The sequence below is a fragment of the Anopheles coustani genome, chromosome 3 (genome assembly GCF_943734705.1).
Source record: "Anopheles coustani chromosome 3, idAnoCousDA_361_x.2, whole genome shotgun sequence".
In the NCBI taxonomy this organism is placed as follows: Eukaryota; Metazoa; Arthropoda; class Insecta; order Diptera; family Culicidae; genus Anopheles; species Anopheles coustani.
The window spans coordinates 32820698-32842361 of NC_071288.1; the positions used below are offsets into that span (position 1 = coordinate 32820698).

The following is a 21664-nucleotide window of genomic DNA, read 5'->3' on the forward strand; positions in this document are numbered from 1 at the left end:
CAATTCTGTTTCGTTTTTGCTCAACATTAACATATTTTATAAGAATTACCATTCATGCCATCAACGCTAAAGGTGGTGGTTAAAATTGCAAGAGCGGTTGTACAATACTTTCGAATTACAAACACAAAATGTAATCAAAGAACCGACCGGGCGGACGGTGAGCTGTTTTTAGAATTCTATCACTACACAATATTGCTAGTTTCTACATACGATGGTACGAGTATAAAAAAGGTTAATCTTTCTACTGGCAGAGAGAGCTTCGGTGCATCGAGCGAACGTATAAATATTGTCACTAGTAGGCGATGGTCGATATGGCAGTTTGTTATGTCCATTTGCTAAGGCAGTTTCTTGTGTATGCGTGTATATATATTACTATTCTACATACCATGTACTACTTCAATCACGTAAAACGATGAAAATACAATTTTCTAACTGCTTTGCTGCTTGACCAGCTGCAGCTTGGTTTCATAGTCCGCCTCCAGCTTGGCCAGCTGTTCACGCAAATTTCGTTCCTTGCTCTCCAGTGCTTCCTTCATTCGGTTTTGTACCTTCACCAGGGCGGCATTGTATCCTTCCTTGATACGATCATATTCCTTCAGCATGTGCTGTTCCTTATCTTCAGCGTATTTCTGTGGGAATAAACAAATGCGGAATAGTAGATAAGCTTGGGAGCATTTGGTTACCGGAAGATGTTCGGTCTTGGTTCTCACCTTGTAGTTAAGCGCGGTCTTCTTGGCGGACTGATACTTTTCCGTGACCAGATCCAAACTCTTCTGGTACTCCGTTTCGATTTCGCGAAACTTTTCCGTCATCTCTTGCTCCCGCTCGCGGTACATCGCTCGCTCGGCGGTAATCTGTGCGATCAGTTTCTCCATCGACTGACGTTCGTTGGCCACCAGTTCGCGCTTCTCCTGCAGCTCACGCTCCAGGAACTGCACCTTCTTCTGTCCGTTGGCTACCTCTGCCTTATACTTGCCCATCAGCTCCGACTGCTTGTCGAACAAGGCGCGGGCGTCTGCGTCCTTCTGCGCTAACAGTTCGCCCAACTTCTCCCGCTCGGTTACGATGGCACACTTCAGCACCTCCACCTCCTGGGTGCGTACCTTCAGCTCGGCCATCCGCTCGTACTGTTCGTGCTTAAGCGTATCGATGTTCTCCTCGAAGCGTACAAATTGCGTCCGAAAGCGCTCCTCGATCTGCTTGATTTGTCCGGCGAACGCACGGGCCATCTCTTCGCGCACTTTTTGCTCCTGCTCGCGGGCTAAGCGCCGCGTTTCGGCATCACCATCGACTGACGAGGCTCGGCGCCTTTCCATCCGGTGGTCCTCATCGTCGTCGGACGTACCGACACTCTGATCGCGCGAAGACACCTTCCGATGCGGCGAGGTGGCACTGTCGCACGTTGCGCTGCTGGACGAGTTGGTCGAGATCTGGCTGCGGATGATCTGCTCGAACTGGGCCGCTTTTTCTTTCAGCTCGTCGATCAGGTGGTCTCGTTCGGCCTTCAGATCGAGTCGGTTGTGTAGCTCTCCGATTGTCGCCTGATGATCGTTCAGTTGCATCTTCAGCTCGTTGATTTCGCGCAACTGTGAGGTGCAGGTGGACTGCATTTTGAGATTTTCAATTTCCAACTAAAAAAAAGACAAGTGTATAAGACTACAATCCTAATCGGCTGAACAATGCCCATGTCCTTAAAGTAACTTTACCTTTGAGATTTGTGCCAAACCATCAATGCACTTGGTGCAGGTGTTGGCTATATTCTTGCCCACCCTGTCCGGTGTGTGATTCTGCCGCGGACCATCTCCAGCACCCTTATCTGCCGACTGAAGCTGTTTCAGAAGCTCTTCATGGCTTGTTTTTTCCTTATCCAACATCTTCGCAAGCTCATTCGATTTCAGCTCGGCCAGCTGTAGTGCTCGCTCCAGCGATACGACCTGCTCCTGTAAGGCAGCTATTTGCTTCACACTATCCTGCGCCTTAAGGGTAGCCAGCTCGCGACTGAGCTCGTCCTTTACCCCGCTTATCTCAATGTATAACCGCTTAAGGCGATCGCATTCGCTTTGCGCGTCTTTGAGGAGAAACTTTTGCTTCTCCACTTCGAGCTTGAGAGTCGCACAGGAGTTCGCTTCGTTGGTCAGCGTTCGACACTTCTCGGTAAGCTGCTCGGTTTCACGCTCCAGCTGTTCGATCCGTTCGTCCGCCTGTAGTTTTGTTTGCTGCAGGTTAAAGATCTTATCCTCAAGCGCCTCCTGGCGCAGATCGATACTCAACCGCCTTCCATCACTGACGGTGGATCGCGACCGATCACCGGGCGATGACGCCCCGGGAGACATTTTTTCCATTTCCTGCTCGAGTATTTTACACTTTGACGCCAACCGGAACGCTTCCTCCTTGTACTGGTTCATCTGAACAAGTGCCTGACTTTCGTCTTTTTTTAGCTGCTCCAGCTCTCGGTTCTTCGCGTGCAGCTCTTCCTCGAGCTTACGTATGGTTTCCCGCTTTTCCTTCTGGCCCGTCATACAAACGAGCAGTTCGTTCTTAAGCCGTACTACCCGATTGTCTCCATCGCTTACGCCGCTACGAGCGTTGTTCGGTGTACTTCCGATAAGGTTACGATGCGCAAAGGTATAACCCGTTGCATCCGCATCGGTCGGCTGCGGTTTTTGGCCCATCGACGTATCACCATGATCCACGCCCTTGTGCGGCCCGTGTACTAGACTGTCCATCAGGTCCAGCTCGTTGTTCGTTTTCTCTAATCGGTTCGTGAGATCGTTGATCGTTTGCCGCATTCCTGAGTGTTCCTGCTCGAGTGCATTGATGCGGCTGCGCAGACGCAACCGTTCCTGCTCGAAGTCACCCTGGTATTTGGTTTTGGACAGCAGGTTGTTACACTGGCGCTGAGAGTCCTCCAGCTGATCCTGTAACTGCTGCACGGTCTCCGACTTTTCGATCAGCAGTGCTTCACGCGATTTCTGTAACTCCCCGTAGCGAGCCTCCAGCCGGCGGAATTCTTGCTGCCGTTCATCCAGCGCGCTCTTAAAATTGTTTATCTGCTGTTGCATCATTTCGATCTTTGCATTGTGTCGTTCTTCCGTCTGCTTTAACAATGCATCCGTGTGTCGGTCGGCTTTTTGCGTAGTGCTCTGCTCCAATATCCGATATCGGGTCAGGCTGTCCTGCAGCATCATCGTTTTTTGCTCCAGCTCCGATACCAGGGCCACGTTGCGATCTTCTAGGGCGCTTACCTTACCACGCAGCTTCTCGTTCGTGTCCTCCAATTCCGATATCTTTGTTTTGCTCTGGACAAGGAGTTCTTTTGTTTGATCGCGGGTCATGATGGCGCGATCTTTCGCCGCCTCCTCAAGAGCTAGTTTCTTCTTCAGCGCGTTGACTTCCTGCTCGTGCACGTGTTTCTTTTCATACATTTCCCTCGCGACATGCTCCAGCTCGCGGGATTTCGACTCGAGCAGCAAACGCAATTCTCTAACGTTACCCGAAAGATCTTCACCCGGTTGGATCGTCCTTTTCGGGCTTGGCAGCGATGGCATGGGTGGTGCCGGCGGTCGTTCACTGCTACGTCCATCGTCGGCATCGTCGTCGTCGTCATCTGGCCCATCGGAGTAATTCGAACGATAGTTAAGCGAATTAAGCGTATCGTTATCATCACAGTGCAGATCATCGAACGCGCCAACCAGCTCTTTAGCAAGTTCGTCCTTGCGTCGCTGCTGATCCAGCAGGTCTTCTTCCTCTTCGGCTCGCTGTTGATCGTGGTCTGTCCGGTTCAGGTGGATGCTTCCGACATCGTTGAACAGCGAAACTGCCGGAGTGTCCATAGCAGTGCTGATCGGCTTTGTTCACCGGGACTCGTTGATGATAGTCAGCACTTCAAACCACTCGACTTTTGGCCGTTCTCAAGGGCATATTTCTTGGCACGGACACACCATTCTCGATGCCCCGAGAAGGCCGATGGACAGACACTCTCTATAAATTCGCTACTTGTGCTACCTTTTACCGACACGCACACCAAATCGGGACCCGGTAATCGCACGGACGCCCTTGAATTTTAGTTCGAGGTGTGAAAAACTGACGGCGGGGAAATTACACACGCGCTGGGCATCCACCTGCGATCGGTGGTGGACAAAAATGCTTGGAATGTGTTTTAATTGCCTGGGGAAAACGTAAACAAAAAAACTATGATTCACTTGCCGCTTCACTTTACCGCCGCTTTCGTTTCAGTTTCGCTTGGGCAGAGTGCGGTAACAAAAAAAAAACCGTCGTCATGTTGACGTTTCGTGATTGTTGACGGTTGCGTTTGACAGCTGCGATTGTAATTTCAAATTCGGCAGCTATTTTTGGTTGTTAATAATTTTTTATTTTGCCATTTTATCCAGCTAATGAAGGTTGGGTGCGTTTGATAACTTATTTTTCTTCTTATTATTCCTATGTGATTGTGAAAGTATGGCTAAAACATGTTGATTAAAAGGACCAGTTTTTTAGTCATCAAGCCAAGTCATCAAGCCAGTTTGACAGTGATACAAGCCCTTCAAGTAAAATGGTAGACCATTTGACAGTTTTCACAGATTAGATTGTAAACAATCCCAAAAGAATCTAAAACTCAGCAGGATCCGTTTTGCCGGTTTGTTGTGTGCTGTTTACCAAAGAAACATTCCATGAATGATAAAACGATAAATTCTATAGCAGAAAGCCTTGTTCCCAAAAACTATCTGTCGATAGCAAACGATGCCCGACAAGAGCGTGATAAACTTGTTCGAATTTTACTGGAAAAGGTGAACTTCATTGTGATACAGTGAAGAAAAGTGTTACTCAAATTAGATTGTACAATTGATTACTTTCAGAAAAAAATACCACACGATGGATGGAACGAAACGACGATAGAATACCTGATAGCAGAACTAGCAATGCTCGACAGTAACAATTTCAACTCCCGGTGTGGCGTCGGAGAACGAGAAGGCCGGGTAATCTGCGGTGAGTAGGAATATTATTGATTTTTTATTTAGGGAATATCTAATCAATTTGTTATACATGTTGTTTTCCCAATAGATCTTGTTCGTAGGAGACACTACAACTTTGCTCATGGCATTGGCCGTTCCGGTAATCTTACCGCCGCTCAACCGAAGGCCGCTGGCTCGACGTTAATGGCAAATCTTACCAACAGCTTGGTCCGTGACCTAATACGCACCATTGGTGTGCCCAATTGTTCGAGCGCAGCCGTGGTTCCGATGGCCACCGGAATGACTGTTATGCTCACGCTTCGTGCTATCCACGTTCAAAGACCAGACTCGAAGTTCGTCCTTTGGTCCAGGGTGGATCAGCAATCTTGTTTCAAAAGCATCCTTGCCGCCGGCCTAACTCCAATCGTTATCGATAGTGTGCTGTCCAAGGAACATACCACTCCAAAACAGTCAGTTCCCTTCGCTACCGATCTAGCTGCGTTTGAGACTAAAATTCAAGAACTAGGCGTTGATAAAGTTTGTTGCCTCCTATCGACAACTAGCTGTTTTGCGCCACGAAATAGTGACGATATATTAGAACTGGCAAAGCTTTCTGCGAAGTACAATGTACCACATGTGGTAAACAACGCGTATGGACTGCAGAGTACGTTCTTTTGCCACCAACTTGAACGTGGGTCACGTGCTGGAAGAATCGATGCGTTCATTCAGAGTACGGATAAGAATCTGCTCGTCCCGGTAGGAGGAGCAATCGTTGCAGGATTCGACAAAACGACGGTTGATTCCATCGCACGACTCTACCCTGGCCGTGCTTCCGGGTCGCAGTCGCTGGATGTACTTCTGACATTATTGACGCTTGGCGTCAACGGTTACCGAAAACTGATGAACGAGCGCAAAGAACTACATCAACTTTTGCTGGGTGGTTTAAGCGATTTAGCGAAATCGTACAATGAACGTATATTACCCTGCAACAATCCCATCTCTATCGGTAAGTTGTGCCGATGTAAGGACATCCATCCTTCAAGACATAAAAATGATTTCAATTCTTTAACCTCCAAACACAGCAATGACGCTGGAGACATTCAAAACGGACTCGGGCCAGTTGGAAATGATAGGATCGATGTTACAGAAGCGGGGGGTATCCGGATGCCGAGTTGTTACCACGATCGGTAGCAAAACCATCGACGGCCATCTCTTCACCGCATGGGGAGCGCATAGTTCTATGGCGCAGGTGCCTTATCTAACGTGTAGTGCCGCGCTAGGCATAACACGTGACGAAATTTCCCATTTTCTTTCCAAATTGAATGAAGTTTTGCGCAAATATCGCAGTAAATATTTGGACCAGGAATAGATTTTTGTGATTAAAAGAACATTATACTGTTAAAACCATTACCTACATGATTATGAGAAAATTTAAAACATGCTTGTGTGAATCATAATCTGAAGAAATTCAGGCTGAAATTATCTACTTTTTGTAGAGAGATATTAGCCTGCCTCTAGAGCGTTTCGCTGAAGAATAACGGTACACATTTGTTGATCTCGCATTCAAACCGGAGGCACGTTACGCATCGAAGCGCCCGAAAAACCGGCGACCCCACAAAACAATAGGGGACCACAAAGCGAATGAACTGTGAGACTCCGGATCGCGGATCGAGGCACTTGCACGATCCGATGCGTGCGCATGGTAATTTTACGCGACTCTTCAACGAACATTGCCGGAATGGTATGCAATCGAACCAGCTGATTACCAAATGGATTCTGCCGCTGTTGCTGCCAGTGTGATGGTTTTCACTCGACAGTGCCACACCCTTGTCGTCGTAGCGAGCGCGTTGTAAAACGATCGAAGGGGATTCCGATTCGATACCGCTGTTCGATCGCGATGGGGTTGTTTAGTTTGGTGGAGGATGTCGTATGGTAGGTAAGTACGAAGGTAAGAAGGGGAGACGGGATAAACTTTTCCACCCCATTGCAGGTTTTTCCCATTCTTTCAATCGGACAATTAGAACCGCTCCCACTTCCGGGCGCGTTCTGGTTACGAATCGATCATACTCATCTATGCTCGTATGTATGTCTTGTAGTGTGTATGTAGTGTGAGCATTTGGGGTTGTTTTTTGTACAATGTAGGAGCTGAGCAGCTTTCGGTACGATTTAAAGTTTGGACTTAAAAATTATCAATATAGTAAAGCATGTTGGATGGCTCGAATTTTGAGCAAGTAATTTCTTTTTAGGTTTAGTTTGTGTTTTCAGTTGCTACAACAGTTCTTGTAATCCGTTCTCCTAACACAACGGGAAATAGTGCCCTGGAACCTAATCGATCAACACTTGTTTCACACCATTAAAACAAAATCGTTAGGTTTTAACGTGTGTGGAAATTTATAATAGTTACATCCTACAATTTAAATATTACATCCTACAATCTGGTTATCTGGGCATCGTTGCCAGGCAACGTGCAGTTCGCACCATCAGCGTGGATGATTCTTACGCCCTATGTTCGCAGCAGATGCCTTAGGTTAAACCAAAATCCAAAGGAAACATACAGCCCTTCCTGTATGGGCAGGTAATACACGCTGACAACAAATATTTCCTCCTCGATTCGGTCAAAGGAAATTTCCTGACGATTGATGAGCAACCGCTTCGACGGTATGGATTGATTTGACGCCAATCATCAAAAACGGCGCCCCGGTCAAACGGTGGTGTAATGAAGATTGATGAATCGTTCGTGATGTCAGTTTGGTCGATAGCTTTTTTTCCTTTTCGGTTCGCTCGCTCCGATACCTGGACACCGGAGGGAACCATTCGTTCATTTCCGATCGTGTCCTTACCGGTGATTATCCTCGTCTAGTGCCGGCTCGTGCGGCAGATGACTTACCGGGACGATCGATTTGGAAGGAAAATTTCGGCAAAATTTCCTATCCACAAAATATCGAAAAGGGACGCCTTTTCTTTATCCCCGTTTTGTTGTTTCACTATTTGGAATAACGTCGAAAAACGCAACGAATGTCCTAGATCCGAGGCCAGCTGTGAAAAGGTTCGGGTTTGTTCTGGCAATGTAACGAAATGTTCGATTTCTCGTAAACCGCACGAGCACGGAATACGTCGCATTAATTCTCCCAATGGGTGAACATTTGGACGGTTAGGTTTTTCGTGTCGGAAAGGTGCCAGGACCTTTTGCTTTATCGCTTCGCTGCGCTGTGCTAGTGGAAAGGTGTGAAATTTGTAAAAATACATGGAAGATGGATCGAGCAGTTTGGCAATTGATGGAGGCTTTCGATCGTATGTTGAAAATGAAAAAAATGGAGACTTTTTTTATATCGAACGAAATTATTTGCAACAGCTACAATTAGCTAACCAAATTGTGCCTAAGTAACTATTAACTTTAAATGTGTAGCTTCAAAAACTGTTCGATCTGAAGCTTTGTTTTCCCTTTAAATTGTTTATATAGTATGATTTATTTGTTAGTCAATGATAATGAGCTTTCTTCCTGCTTGACACAAGTATCATGTTAAATGGCATACCCTTTACGTCTCATGTTCGCCATCGAATGGCACGAGCGCAAGGTACTCGTTATCCGGCTGTTAAACTCTCCCATTTTTCAAGACATTAAAAGGTCTTCGACGGTCACTCTGCATGTTCAACAGCCCACCATACAAATTACGTTGCCCCAACGTGTCTCTCTTCAAGCAGAAAGAATGCACCTGCCGATCCTGTGTTCGATGCATCATCGCGTGCCCACCCGTGGCTGCAGACGCTGAGGACAATTATCAATTTTATGCCGAAATTCGTCCGAGGCAACATCTTACATGAACACCGAGCACATGAAGAAAAAGTGGAACAGTATTTCTTACCCCCAAAAATGGGCGATAAGTTAACATTGAGCATACGTTTTTCTCTTTAAAGTTATTTCAGCGATGGTGAAAGTACGATTGGGACATCTTATTTGCCTGTGGACGCTACTTTGTTTCTTTGAGGCTATTTATTTTTGCGTGAAGAAATTAAATCTCAAAATCAAATGTAACATTCAATGAAGAGCAAACATGAAAAACTGTTGGAATAACGTCAACAATTAACAATCTTCAAACAACTTTTCGTTTAAAAGGTTTGTTTGATTCGAGTATTTCACTTCGTTGAACAGTTGTCGCATAGTTGGAGCCTTATTCAACATGATGCATGATCTCAATTATCGCCATCTGCCCGACCATGAGCTTAACTGGCATGCTGCTGGTAGTAGCTAAAACCAGATTATAAAACGCTCCAAGTTCTGCTACCACCATAATAATGAAAACATCAACATTACTAGGAAAGTCATAGCAAGGGACAGGGAACATTGGAGGAATGCTGGAAGGACGAGTGGAGGACGACGAAAAATCCACCAGCTGCAATGCATGGTCGTCCGATCGATGACACCCGCAGATAAACGAACTGGTACGACTAAACCGTTTGTGGTCCAAAACGAAAGTCACTTTTACCAATATAAGGTCTCGTTTTGTGGAAGTTACTTTTTTTAAACTAACATTTGTAAGATATTGTTTTTTTTTTGCTTGTAAGAGTGTCGAAATTTTTAAAACTGTCCCCTAGTTTGTGATACTTCCTTCGATGGTTAATCCTAACCTGAGTTTAAGCTCGTGCCGATGGTGTGTTGAGACGTTGCAAGGCGCATTCGGATAAACTTAGTTGAGACTCGTCTTTCTGTTTTGTTAATGCCAAGGATAATTGCCAAGTTGGGCAGTTGCTTTAACTGTGTTCACTTTACCCAAAACCTAACAGCTCCCAATTTGATTCACTCGTTCGTCATTATGTGTGTGTGTGTTGTGTTTTCAGTATCAGCCCTTCGAAAGACCGCGAATCGTACCATCGTTCAGTTCAACCTTCAGCCATCTTCGACCGGTGCTTGTGGCAGGCAGCTGCACAACGTTTCGGCCTCGAAAAACGACCATTTCCAACCTCCCCAAGCAGGCAAGCTGTTGCCGTAAGCACCCATTTGCCCTTCGTCCTCCGCCGGTGTTGTTGATCACTTTCTCCCCCCCCTCGTTCTTTTACTCTTCCTGATCGTCCTTCTTCTTCGTTCACCTTTGGTTAGTGGTTTTTTGTACCTTCCGAAAAGACCGAGGCGCTCGGAAGTGGCGTTTCGCGTCCTGCCACCCGGACATCACCTGGGTGCCCTCCAGCATGTCGCCCAACAGTTCCTTCCATCCGTTCAGCGACCGTACGCTTATTAAATGTTCGAACGTTAGCTGTGGTGCTGGTGATGATGATGATGATGGTGATGTTGATGGCGATGGTACACGTCGCCTGCCGTATGTTTTTCTCTGACCATCCTTTCCTGTCCCAAATCTCTTCCTTCCCACTTGTAATGCCCTTTTGGAGTTCCGATTGCCGGCGACAGGTTGCTTTCCGTTGCTGCTGCTATTTGCGAAGGACTCTCCTTCCCAAGCGCCAGCTTTAAGGATCGCTCCACGATCGTATGTTATTGCTGGTTTGGTTGCGGGCCCAGTATAAACAGTCCCGCTAGTCGGTCCGAAGTGTGCTGGCGCAGTAGGACCGTGGCACTTCCTGTTGTTTTTATTCCTTTTGCTTTCGTTGTTTGTTGTTTATTTCATCATCCTTTGCGGTGCGGGTCAAGAGAAGAATGCGGGTCCTAGTCCTTGGCGGCCAGACCTGGGTGTTGCCTGAGATAGTTCTACCTAATCTAACATCTTCCAACCATCCAACCTGACGAACAATTCCGCCCGGTTAGCCATGACAGGTGGATAATGATGGGCTGGACGGTGAGTGGATGATAAAAAAAAGTGTTATTCTTTTTAGGGATGTTTTTTTCCTCCCTAGCGCATGCGGAAAAAACTCCACCATTGTGTTTCTTTGCAACACAGGAACATTTGGTGGCAAATATTTTATCTTCCACCGTTTTCGAGCATCTTACATTATAGAATGTATTTCTAAAACAAAAATATAAACTTGCGTCTTTCTCCATCTAACGCAAATTCATTTAACATATTACTATTTTTATTCGCCTTTGATTTCTCCAAAAACCCCCAACACTATAAATCATTCCAGGATATCTGAAGTAAACAACCCTGCACGCTTCAACGACAGGATTCCAACCGGGCCAAAGATGATCACACCTTTTGACATAATCAATCCGAAGCACACGTGACCGGGTCCGGCTGTCCGATGAATGATTTCGAAGAAGTGAACCAGGTGTAGATGATTGTCCTCTTACGAATACCTCAAACTGTACTCTACTCTCTCCCTCTCGTGTGATTTTCCAACGGACAGTGTTTTCCTTTACCATTTTTATGTCTCTGTTTTCATGCCCCCGGTCGGCAGATGATCGGCCAGCTGCCGATGCGGCATGATGTTGCTTTTGCTAATGGACGGCATCGGCACTGCAGAGGAGAAACCGAGTGAAAGATCGATCGATCTTTTTTTTCTTCTTATAAACAACAAAACATTGAAAAACTCAACACTCCAGACTTTCTTTTACTGAGAAAAAGCCTACATAGAACATGAGACAAGGGATAAGACAGCTCTCTGAAAACTGGTAGTTTGTCGACAGATTTTGCAGGATCGTTGAAATGTGTACCGTGATGCGCCTTATGCATTGCGTTATCTATCATCTCCTGTTTGCTTATCTAATGCCCTTCGAGAATAAGTGGGACAGTTTTGCAGTCCAACGTTAAAAGTCCTTGCGATAAACACGGCTTCAGATTTGAAGGCTTAATCCATCCTGGTTGCAACAATTTATAAGCCAAATAATTCGAAGATCTTTCTGTGCTGTTTCAATTCAGAGATTTTGCACCCGAGACTCGTTGTTTCACCCGGAGAAGAAGGTAAACACGTTTGATTCGTTTACCTGCCTATCCAGTTTGTTACAATAATCCACCCGGATGAGCTGAGCTGCAGCTCCGCCATATCAGGAAATTCGATCTTGCTGCTCCTGCATCAAAGCCGTGTACTGCGCCCCTCTCGACCGATCTCGATCCTCGATCCCATCCTCGCGCGATCGTACAGCGGAAAACGAAAACAAAGGACCAAAAATCTCAAGCTGTTAGAACTGCGCCATCCCCGACAAAGCAAGCAGCTCGACGTGTTCAACCATTCCCCGGCGCTCCCACCCCCCCGATGGCAGCATCCTTGACCAGCAGCAGCTTCCTCCCGGCAGACCATCACCATCATCCCCTCGAAGCACTCGAAGGCCAATCCGGTACGGCAGCGGCGAAAACCCAACTGTCAAACAAAGGCTTTTGGGAAGAAGGAAGAAACCCGGGGGCTCGAGAAAACGTTGGCTCGTGGAACGCGGGAGTGGCGGACAGAGGATCGTCCGTCCCATCGGTGCAAACCGGTGGCCCCGGACGGAAACCGTTCACCGACGGCTCGTATTTCCAGGTGTTTCCTTTCGTTAAGTTTCAGGTTCTGCTGCCGAGATTTGGTCTGCTGCCGAGCTGGTAAGAGACATGGCGAGGTTCCTCGTCCTTCGGAGCCGATCGCAACCTTCCGCCGTTTTCACGCAAGAAGGATCGTTCAAGAGGACAACTCTGCTCGAGGTTGAGATGGTTGAGTTAATTCCTTGCTGATGTTCGCCAATCTTTGTCGGTCGTTCGTGTGTGCCCGCTTTACTGGTTCCTTTTTGCTAGGATCTTATTTTTCTGATCTCGCAAGTTTTTTTTTTTCGAGTAACCCTACATCGTAGCATTTTATCATCCATCTGGGCAGTTTTAATTTGTCAATATTTTTTCACGCTTCCGCAGGGAAGGAGAATTTGACAAGATAGAAACAATTATTCAGACTGTAATATTTTGTTATGCTCCATTTATGTTTCTATTTTTAGTGATCAATCGCTCGCTGGAAAAAGATTCATGCTCTGTTTTAGAGAAGATATGCGTCCTTTTAGCCTTTTTCTTTGCCTTCGCACAATATCCTTCGTGGCACAATCCCATTATGACAGGGTTGGGAGTTTTGTTTTTTCATACCTGTCGTCCTTGCCTGTCGGGAATGTTTTTCCAAATGTAACCATCTTCCTCCCTCCCCATCCCGTGCCACTCCCTCCGGTGTAGTTCCCTTTGTAAACGGGGCTTGCGAAAGACCCCTTGCATCGTTTTTCGTAGCTGTTGGTCTTTTCTAGTTAAAATTGCCATTCGTCTTTGGCACACCGGCGTGGAAGGCAAACAACCAAACCGGATTAGGTACAGGCTGGCATACGGGGAGTACTATCGCCATTCGTTATATTGCAAAGTTTCCAGCTGCTGGTAATCTTTCCTTTCTGTCAACTTCCTTTGCCAGCCTCGCTCGAATGCAATTGAATGGAAAATGCTAATTTACATTTCCTTCCAGTAAGGCAGTTACGGCATAAAGGTTCTGGTCCTTGGAACGATCCAGTACCGGTTCGTGAGTATTTTCTTTACGCGAAAACCAGTCGCCACAAAACCGGTGGACATCTGCAGAATGGGGTTTTTAGCAAATAGAAAGCACTCCATTTTCAGATCATCGTAAACCTTTCTATCGTGTTCATTTTTGCTCACGCGCTCATTCGATTCGGATCAAAGTTTTAATTTAATTTTTCCTTCTTTCATTCACACGAGAATATGAAATTAATTAAAACAACCGGCGATCGTACATTGATGTTTGTTTTCTGCAATTCCTGTTTCCGTACAAACAGACCATTTCCTGCGATGTGCGTTGCTGTCCCTTAATGATCGGTTGTTTAAATTTTCTATCCAACCTTCTACCAATTCAAAGGATCATGGCCGTCACTAATCCGCTACCTGGAACGTCCGCTCATGGGACGCAAACAATCGAAAGAAAATTAAGGGTGTCAAATGTAAGCCTTGGAGAACAAAAAAAAAAAGAAACCGAATTATTCTACTCTCCTACAAAGGTTGGCCTTGGGAGGATTCTAGGCAGAGTTTTTCCGGCACTCGTTCGACAAACAACAAAACTCTCGCGATGTAAACCGTAGCAGAGTTTTATCGGTGGCCAGTGTGGAAAATTGGTTCTGGAACGCAATCAAGCGACCGGCAAGCAATCAGGGGTACTATTATTCTATCGACCGACCGAGACAAGGCAGGAAAGGGTTACCTTCGTAGGGAGACTATCCTGTATCAGGGTTCCCGGTTTGAAGTGTCTTTAGATCAACTGAAAAGACCTCCAAGGACTTGGGCTTCCTCGGCCATGAAGGAGATGATTCCTCTTCTCGCCCCGCCCGGGAACGGAAACGCAAACTGAGCCTCTCTACAACTCACACACAACCACACAACCGGGTGAGATGAAGCAACGGTTTGCAGGATCTCGTGCCACCGAGAATAATATGTAAATTTTACTCCATTCTCATGATAAATCGAAACTGACAGCAGCTTCCTTCGTCTTTTTTCGGTCCGGTTGATTGGGAAGAAATAATCGTCGGACCGGGTCCGTTTCCACGGCAACGTGATTCTAATGGGGTTCCAATTTTTTTACATTTCCATTTTTTGCTGCATTTTGCTGATGAATTGAGCGGAGCTTTTTTATGATTTTTTCCTCCCTTCGTAGTCGGGGTGTTTTTTTTATGACGTTTGGTCCCTTCCTCTTTAGCATGCATCACATTTCACGAGGCGAAGAGAGGGAGACCCGCGCATCCCAACCCGGTTCCGTTCCGTCAGGGTTTGCTCCATCCCACAATAGGACCTCGTTGCAGGATCCTCGGTTGCTCGGCGATTCTCACGATCATCGTTTCGCCGTGTGCCTGAACGCACTTTCACGCGTCCTCAACGGGCGTTCGTCTTCAGGCCGGCGAACGAACAAGGCCGGGTACGAACCAACCTACCAGAATGGCTTCAAGACGCCGTGCCATCACCGAGCAGTACCGCTTGCTGAACGATGATGATGCGTGAGAACTTACTCCTTTACGTCGCGATGGAGAGGCGGAGAATGGGTGAAGGTATGGCGTATTGTGTGCGAGTGGTTTTCATTGTGAAATGGAATTTCCTTTCCATCGTTAGCCGGTGCACCGGTTTTATTTCACTTTTATGATTGCTGAAGCAAGCTGGCATTTCAATGGACACGACATCTTGTTCTTTCGGTTTGTGGCGTTCGAATCCGGTGCAGCCAGCATCTTGTGCCACTCGAGCATCTTGGGCGTTGTTTCCCGTCCTATTGTGCATTGTGCACAGGAGTGTTCTGGTCATGTGCATCGATCGGGATGGATGGCGGATGTTATGAATGGTACGAATGCAACCGAAGCAAAGGACCGCATGCAGCATGGATTTGTGGCCGTAAAGCGTTAATCTTTCATAGCACTCCATCGCGCAGCTTAAAATAAGGTTTAAAACCCCGAACCACTAGCATTTAGAAGAGTATCTTTTGTTATCTTCTTCATTGTGTTTATTGAATGCAACAGAAACGGTTCAAATTATTTCAAATCAGAAATGTATTAAGATCATCCATTGTGTGTTATGTTTTGTGTTTCGCGTAATACTTTATTATGAAATACTCAATAAGACATTTACTGATTTGAAATTTTCTTGAAATTGAAGATTTATTTTGGAAATTTGAAGCAAAGAAACCTACTTGTGTACTTATTATGGGGTTAGCAATATAGGTATTTCTTAACAATTTTGTTTTGTTATTTAGAAATGGCTTCAAATGTATAGTTTAATGTTTGCTTAACGTAAAAGCTGATCATATGTTTGTACCTATGATGTGATGAAAGTGACTGTTTTAAAAATTATTTTGTTATTATCAACGACTATTGTCGAAATTTTCATATAAACATGATAAAATATTGTTTTGCAGAGCGTTTTTGCTCTGTAAATTTTGCTTATTGAATTCCAAGGAAGAGATAATGTTTTTTTACTAAAAGACCATGCTGCTAACCATGGTTTTTACTACACTTAAATTCAAATAATTGTGCAGTATATTATATTTTAAATATTGCTGCAGCGGATCCCACTTCCTATGTTATTTGTGTTATAAATAAACCCATACCTACCGTTTCCTCGAACGGTACATTCATTTGCCTTTTTTTCATTCCTTACTAGTTTAGATTTTCTTGCGTTTCCCATTTCGTTCTACAATCCTTGCGCAACGATCACACGTGCAGAATTTTCCGCAACGTCTTGTGCCGTGCACCGAAACGACCGCTTTTAACTGGTTTCAATGGTTGGGTAAATTAAATACAGAAAAAGGGTATAAAAAACATCCTGTACCCTCGAGTTCTCTACGGGAGGTTCGTTCTCTACCGTGGCGTTAAAATCCTTTTGCATGTAATAGAAAAACCCCTTTTTTGCCTCAATTCTAAACATCCGGAATGTGTAACGGAAAGAAATTTACTCTCTTGGATGGCTTTCCGGTTACGTTTCGTCTCGTTGTTTTCCTCTCCCTTCTTGACTGTGCGAAAACATCCTCTTTTGCCAACCGATTTGCGGGACACCCTTATGAAAATGGGGTGAACTATGTAGAACGATGTGACCTTGGCAGGATATTACGCGAATGCGCAAAAAGGCACTTTTCAAGGGAGTGTCCCTTGGAGGAGACTTCATGCAGAGCGCCCCAAGCCAAACGAATCGAATCAAACGATTTCTATGAAAACCACTTTCGATGACTCACAAACAACGGGGGACGAGATAAATATTCACTCAAAAAGATGTTAGCATTATTTTTATGTTATTTCATACAAATAGATTTCCACATGCTGTGCACATCATGAACATTTTAAATCTATGGTTGCAATTTTTCGGGTGACAAAACGGAACCATCAGAGCTGAATTTTTCACTGAGATTGTTCAGTTGGAATCTGGTAAGAACAACATTCAAGGGTAGACTACATTGCTTAAGGGCATCTAAGGATTAGAGTAAACAAGAATGATCTTTTATTGTGTGCTTCGAAAGAGATTCTCAATTGACTAGTAGCTGCTACCGTATTATCCGATTTTAACGACACAATCTGACACAAAAACAAATAAAATTCCCAAAGTACTGGATTTTCATATAATAATTTTTTATATATTTTATTTGTATCCAACTATTTAGTTCATTTTGTCTTTGATTATGGTTTTGCAATTTAAATTAATTCTGATGCAATGCAATATCGAAGTTACATGTTTCTAAAGGTATCATTTGATCGTCTCGGGTCACCCTAGAGCCGAAATGGGCAGTTAAATGGGTTTTGACACTTTCAACACTCCATAAAACTGCAATCACAACTGCCGTGTCCGGTGCACCCTTGAACAACTGCATCTAAAACTGTGAAAAAAATGCTCACACACAGCCATACAAGAAAATCAACATCGAAAACACCCAAGCGGAACGATCCCCTGGTCCTGGGATTATCATTTTCCACCACCACCACGACGATCCCCTGGGGAAGCCACGAGTCGGGAAACCCCTCCGGACGATGCGATTCCGTTTTCAGACTCCTGGCGGGAAGGATATGCATCGCACCGCTGGACACTTTACCAACAATGGTGGAAGATTATTTATTGGTCATATTTTTCTCATTAAACTGTCGCTACTGGAACGCGCTTTGGTTTGTACATGTGTGTAAGTTATTGCAGTTCACAAAACGCAACGACCCTCCGTGAAGGGCAGATGAAGAAGATCTCGTCCTTCGTTCCATGGCTTGCTTGGAAATTGCTTTATTTAACCGTTCTTTTTTGTTATGTTGAGGAATTTCCGTTGGTTGCATTCGAATGCAATCGGGCAATTGATTTATTCCTCTTCCCATGGTAAAAATCAAAAGGTTCCCTTTTACCAAGGGAAAACAAAAACACAACTCTGTAATGCGCACGAACGCGTGAAAAGTATCCTCATTTTCTTTGTAATCCCTTGGAACCGGCTGTTACGGCATACAACTAGGATCTGATCGATGGCCATAAATTGATTCGATTACCAATAAGATCATAGGAATCTTTGTGTGGTTTTCTGTTGTTGATGGTCGTAAATTTTCTTAAACTCATTCCAACTGCGGGAATATGTAGCACAATTTTCACCCCAGAAGGAACGGAAATAATTTTCAATGAAGAAACACACCACCACAGATGCAGAAAATTTGAATTGAACGTCTCTTAGTGGAAAAGAAGCGATCCAACCCGCTGCCTCAAAGGGGGTGAGAAGGAAATCATTTTCCGGCACGAAAGCGTGTTCAACCATTCCCGTTCTTACCGTCCCTCACGATTGTGGCCATCGTCGGAACGTTTGGTGACGTTTTTATTGCGCATTACGCTCCCAATCGTTTTGTTTTCGTTAGGGGACGTCGATAGCGGCACCCTTGCAATTGATCACTGGTGTGGGAAGGCGGGTGTTTTTGATTCAAGGACAAATTTTCCACCCCACCGGATGGAGAAAATAGCAGTTCCCTTGAAAAGGCTGCTCAAGTGAAACGTGGGGATGAGGAAGATTTGTGATTTTATTTTTCGATCAAATTGATAAGATGACGGTTACAAATGGAGTGTTATCCTACGAATTATAGATTTTGCAATAGTAGGGAATACTTGTTAAATTAATTACTCTGATGATGAATTCCTTCTGACCAAGGACATGGAAATTAAACAAATACATAACAACTTCGCAATAAAGAAAAATCCACATGGAAATCTTCTTCGTCGAACTCATGTTGGTAATTGTTTAGACAATACTGAGCAGCAATAAAATGCCAAAAACCCTTTAAGAATATTCTTGCATATGGTGGTTGGGAATCATATCATTTCTCAGGCCAGTGCAGCAATATAGAATTTCTTCTCCCAGAACGCAAGGATCCGAGGGTACGCCGACCGATTATCATTGCCATTCGCCTTTGTCAAGCAAATGAGGTGCTAATTAATGAAGGGAACCCATCTTCTGCTACCCGTGGTAAGCATATAAGTAAAAGAAAGGTGTGTGAGAACCGGGACGAAAGGGTTTATGGTGATAAATGCACACCCCAAAAAGGGGTATCCGACCCAGGCCGTGTCAAATCTTGCAGTTAAAAATCAGCCTCAGAACCTGTTCCATTATCTTTTGTAAAGCTTTGGCCTTTCGATAAGGAGATACCGAGAGAAAAAAAAATCCCGGAAGGTCGGGGCAATATATTTAACTATCATCCCCTGCAATCGGAGACCTTCAATCCTCCGAGATTTAGCAGCAATACTTTACAACATCGGAGCGGTTACCAACCATCCGTCGAATCGGCGGGATGTCTCATACCTGCTATGCAGTATTTAGCTATTGTTCAAATAGTAAAATTACACTTTTTGCTACACACCACAAAGGATTTGCCACAGGTAGCATAATCCTAAAGATGTTCAACCAATCGAAGGATGAGTAAAAATGTATAGATCGAATTCAGTAATATTGGAAAAAGATTCACCCAGTCGAATTCAAGGACAAAGTCTAATGATATAAATCAAACGTTATGAACCAACAGAACTGCACCGTAAAGAGTATAAAGTCAGACACATACGACCATGAGCATAGTGAGTCCCGCTTTTTAACATTTCGTTCGATTTATATCTAATTGAATGCTTGCTAGTTATTCTGGCAAGGTTAGACAGAGGTTCTCATTTTGGCAGATGCAGCAAAACCCTCTTTCCTTATAATACTTGTTCCATCAATAAAATTCCTAGTTGGTCTAATTTTTGGGTTTTATTTCGCTGTAAAAAAATATCTTAAGCGATCTGTTATTTCCCGCCTTTGTCCGCTTCTGGTCCACGATGTATGGTAATTTATGACCTAATTGCACAGATTGCTGCAATTGAGACTCCCACTCTTGCTAAAGGAGTTTTTTTTTTCTATCGTTGAATTGAGGCTTGAGAAAGACTTGAATTCTAATCGAGCAAAGTTCATGAAAAACACCTTCTTCACAATGTTAAGAACACATACTTCTCGGTCTTAGTCGCCCCGAAACTGCCGCGTTTCGTGATAGGAGAAGCATAATCATCTGTCGGATCACTGCTATAAAAGTATGCTTATGCACGGGCACGACCCAAGAGCATATGCTGCCGCCATGTTCCGGTCCACATCCACACGAACCTCTGGCTCGGATCGACAGAAGAAAGGATTGTAAAATGGATTTTCGGAGAAAACAGAGGAACAGCTCAAGGGGGCTGCGAGAAATGAACAGGAAAAAAAAACAAGCGAAACCATCCTGGAGGGCCAATGGCGCGATCCGGCGTGTGCAGAATGGGAGCCGTTTATTAAAATCATAAAACCACACCACCCTGCAGTACCCCGCGACACTCGGCAGGGACGCAACTGACACGCTTTCGAGGTGCTGGAAAAGCAACATTCGAGACGCACCATCTTTCAAACGAAAATATAAAACGGGCAGGTGTTGTAAATTGTACTCACCATCCGTCGTTTTCATTTTATTTCCCCATCAAACGTATCCTTCAGTAACGTCTCCAATAATGGGAGTATGGTGGGGTATGCGGAAACGCCGCGTTGACAACTGGTTGCCGGCGAGAAGAAACCAAATCGAAGCAATTATTCGAGTGCACCCTGAAGGAATTTCACCACAAACAGCACGACACGATTTTACGAAGCCGAAGAATAGTAAAAAGTTATATAGGCAGTGTACAGGAGTTTATATCAATTGTTCAGCATCTCGCCCAAACAAAACTTCAGATAAAACCTAAACTTAAACTCATCCTCTAGATTGCCATATTCCGGCACTTGCTCGAGCGATCATGCCAACGGGATCGGGTCAATTATGCAACTAATTGGGAATTGCGGAAGTGGACTGTCGTTCATCAACATTTCTCCACCGACAGCCTGATGGAAAGGAAATCGTAAATGATTAATTAAGGCGCCCCAGCAAGCTCTAGTGTGACCCGCTCGGGTTTCGGCGTGCGGTGCCGGTGTAACGATCGTAAAACTGGAAAACACTGGATCGATCGGAAAAATGTTGTAATTAAGCGTAGGAAAGACGGATGTCGGATTGTACCTGTGCCAGTCGACCCAGTGGTGGTCCTTTCAAGAACGTATATTGTATCTCAAATGATTCAAACGAGCAAGTGTCAGAAGAATGCTATGCTGTTCACCATAATTGTCATAATTATAAGGTCGACTATCACTTTGCCCGAAAGAACCACATCCTCAGTTAGATAAGAGCTTTTTTTTAGCTAATCTAAATTTTAGGGCATAAAAATTCAAATTCTTTTGTTGTTTACATTTGAACATGCTCAATACTAAAGATTGATATGCTAAAAATTAGGCATTACTTGTCAGGCGACCACTTTTGAATACTCGTACTCTCCAAAGTTGTTCAAAACATACTTTGGCAGAAACCTTACCTCAACTTGTAGGATAAGATATTGAATTTTACTCGACATTAATAGCCGACAATAAAAACTTCATAAACACCGATATTTAGTCGCCTTACATTTACGTTGTCTTACATTTACGCGTTGTATACAGATATTACATATAGCAAAGATAGCGTATGAAAATAGATAGCTCGATTCGAACGGATTAATTCGATTGAAGTCCGTGCTGAGGCTGAATATCCTTTTTAACTTAGTCTTATACATTTCGTAATATAATACTTTTTTTATAAACATATAATTGGAGTACCCACATTCTTTAAAATAAATTTCATTTAGCATAAACTTCAGCCGAACCCAGATACGTTTTCTGTCATACACATTTGTGCCATCTACACGTATTCTCATTCTCCCGGTGTGAGAAAAGCCGATATCCCCAGGAAGAGACACATTAACCAAGATCATTACTTCTTGCATCAAGGATAT

The 21664-nt window shown here is 44.5% G+C and overlaps 2 protein-coding genes across 2 annotated transcripts; one reads left to right on the forward strand and one right to left on the reverse strand.

Moving 5' to 3' along the window:
• Window positions 1-26: 26 nt before the first annotated feature.
• LOC131260310 (centrosomal protein of 152 kDa) lies at window positions 27-4228 on the reverse strand. The gene is made up of 3 exons (XM_058262008.1): window positions 1707-4228; window positions 711-1631; window positions 27-629 (listed from the first exon to the last, which is right to left on the reverse strand). Exons 1-3 carry the CDS (start codon window positions 3831-3833, stop codon window positions 429-431), a joined length of 3249 nt encoding a protein of 1082 aa, XP_058117991.1. The 5' UTR covers window positions 3834-4228; the 3' UTR covers window positions 27-428.
• Window positions 4229-4621: 393 nt separating this feature from the next.
• LOC131260317 (O-phosphoseryl-tRNA(Sec) selenium transferase) lies at window positions 4622-6340 on the forward strand. The gene is made up of 4 exons (XM_058262015.1): window positions 4622-4787; window positions 4857-4986; window positions 5062-5958; window positions 6035-6340. The coding sequence occupies exons 1-4, from the start codon at window positions 4671-4673 to the stop codon at window positions 6319-6321; spliced, it is 1431 nt and encodes a 476-aa protein (XP_058117998.1). The 5' UTR covers window positions 4622-4670; the 3' UTR covers window positions 6322-6340.
• The last annotated feature ends 15324 nt before the right edge of the window (window positions 6341-21664 follow it).

Bases quoted from the DNA above. Each gene is read 5' to 3' on its own strand.
- LOC131260310 (XM_058262008.1), bottom strand. From the start codon at position 3,833: ATGGACACTCCGGCAGTTTCGCTGTTCAACGATGTCGGAAGCATCCAC. The intron at 1,632-1,706 runs GTAAAGTTACTT...TCTTTTTTTTAG, and splicing joins GTTTGGCACAAATCTCAAAG to TTGGAAATTGAAAATCTCAA. The intron at 630-710 runs GTGAGAACCAAG...TTATTCCCACAG, and splicing joins AGACCGCGCTTAACTACAAG to AAATACGCTGAAGATAAGGA.
- LOC131260317 (XM_058262015.1), top strand. From the start codon at position 4,671: ATGAATGATAAAACGATAAATTCTATAGCAGAAAGCCTTGTTCCCAAA. The intron at 4,987-5,061 runs GTGAGTAGGAAT...TTTTCCCAATAG, and splicing joins AGAAGGCCGGGTAATCTGCG to ATCTTGTTCGTAGGAGACAC. The intron at 5,959-6,034 runs GTAAGTTGTGCC...CTCCAAACACAG, and splicing joins CAACAATCCCATCTCTATCG to CAATGACGCTGGAGACATTC.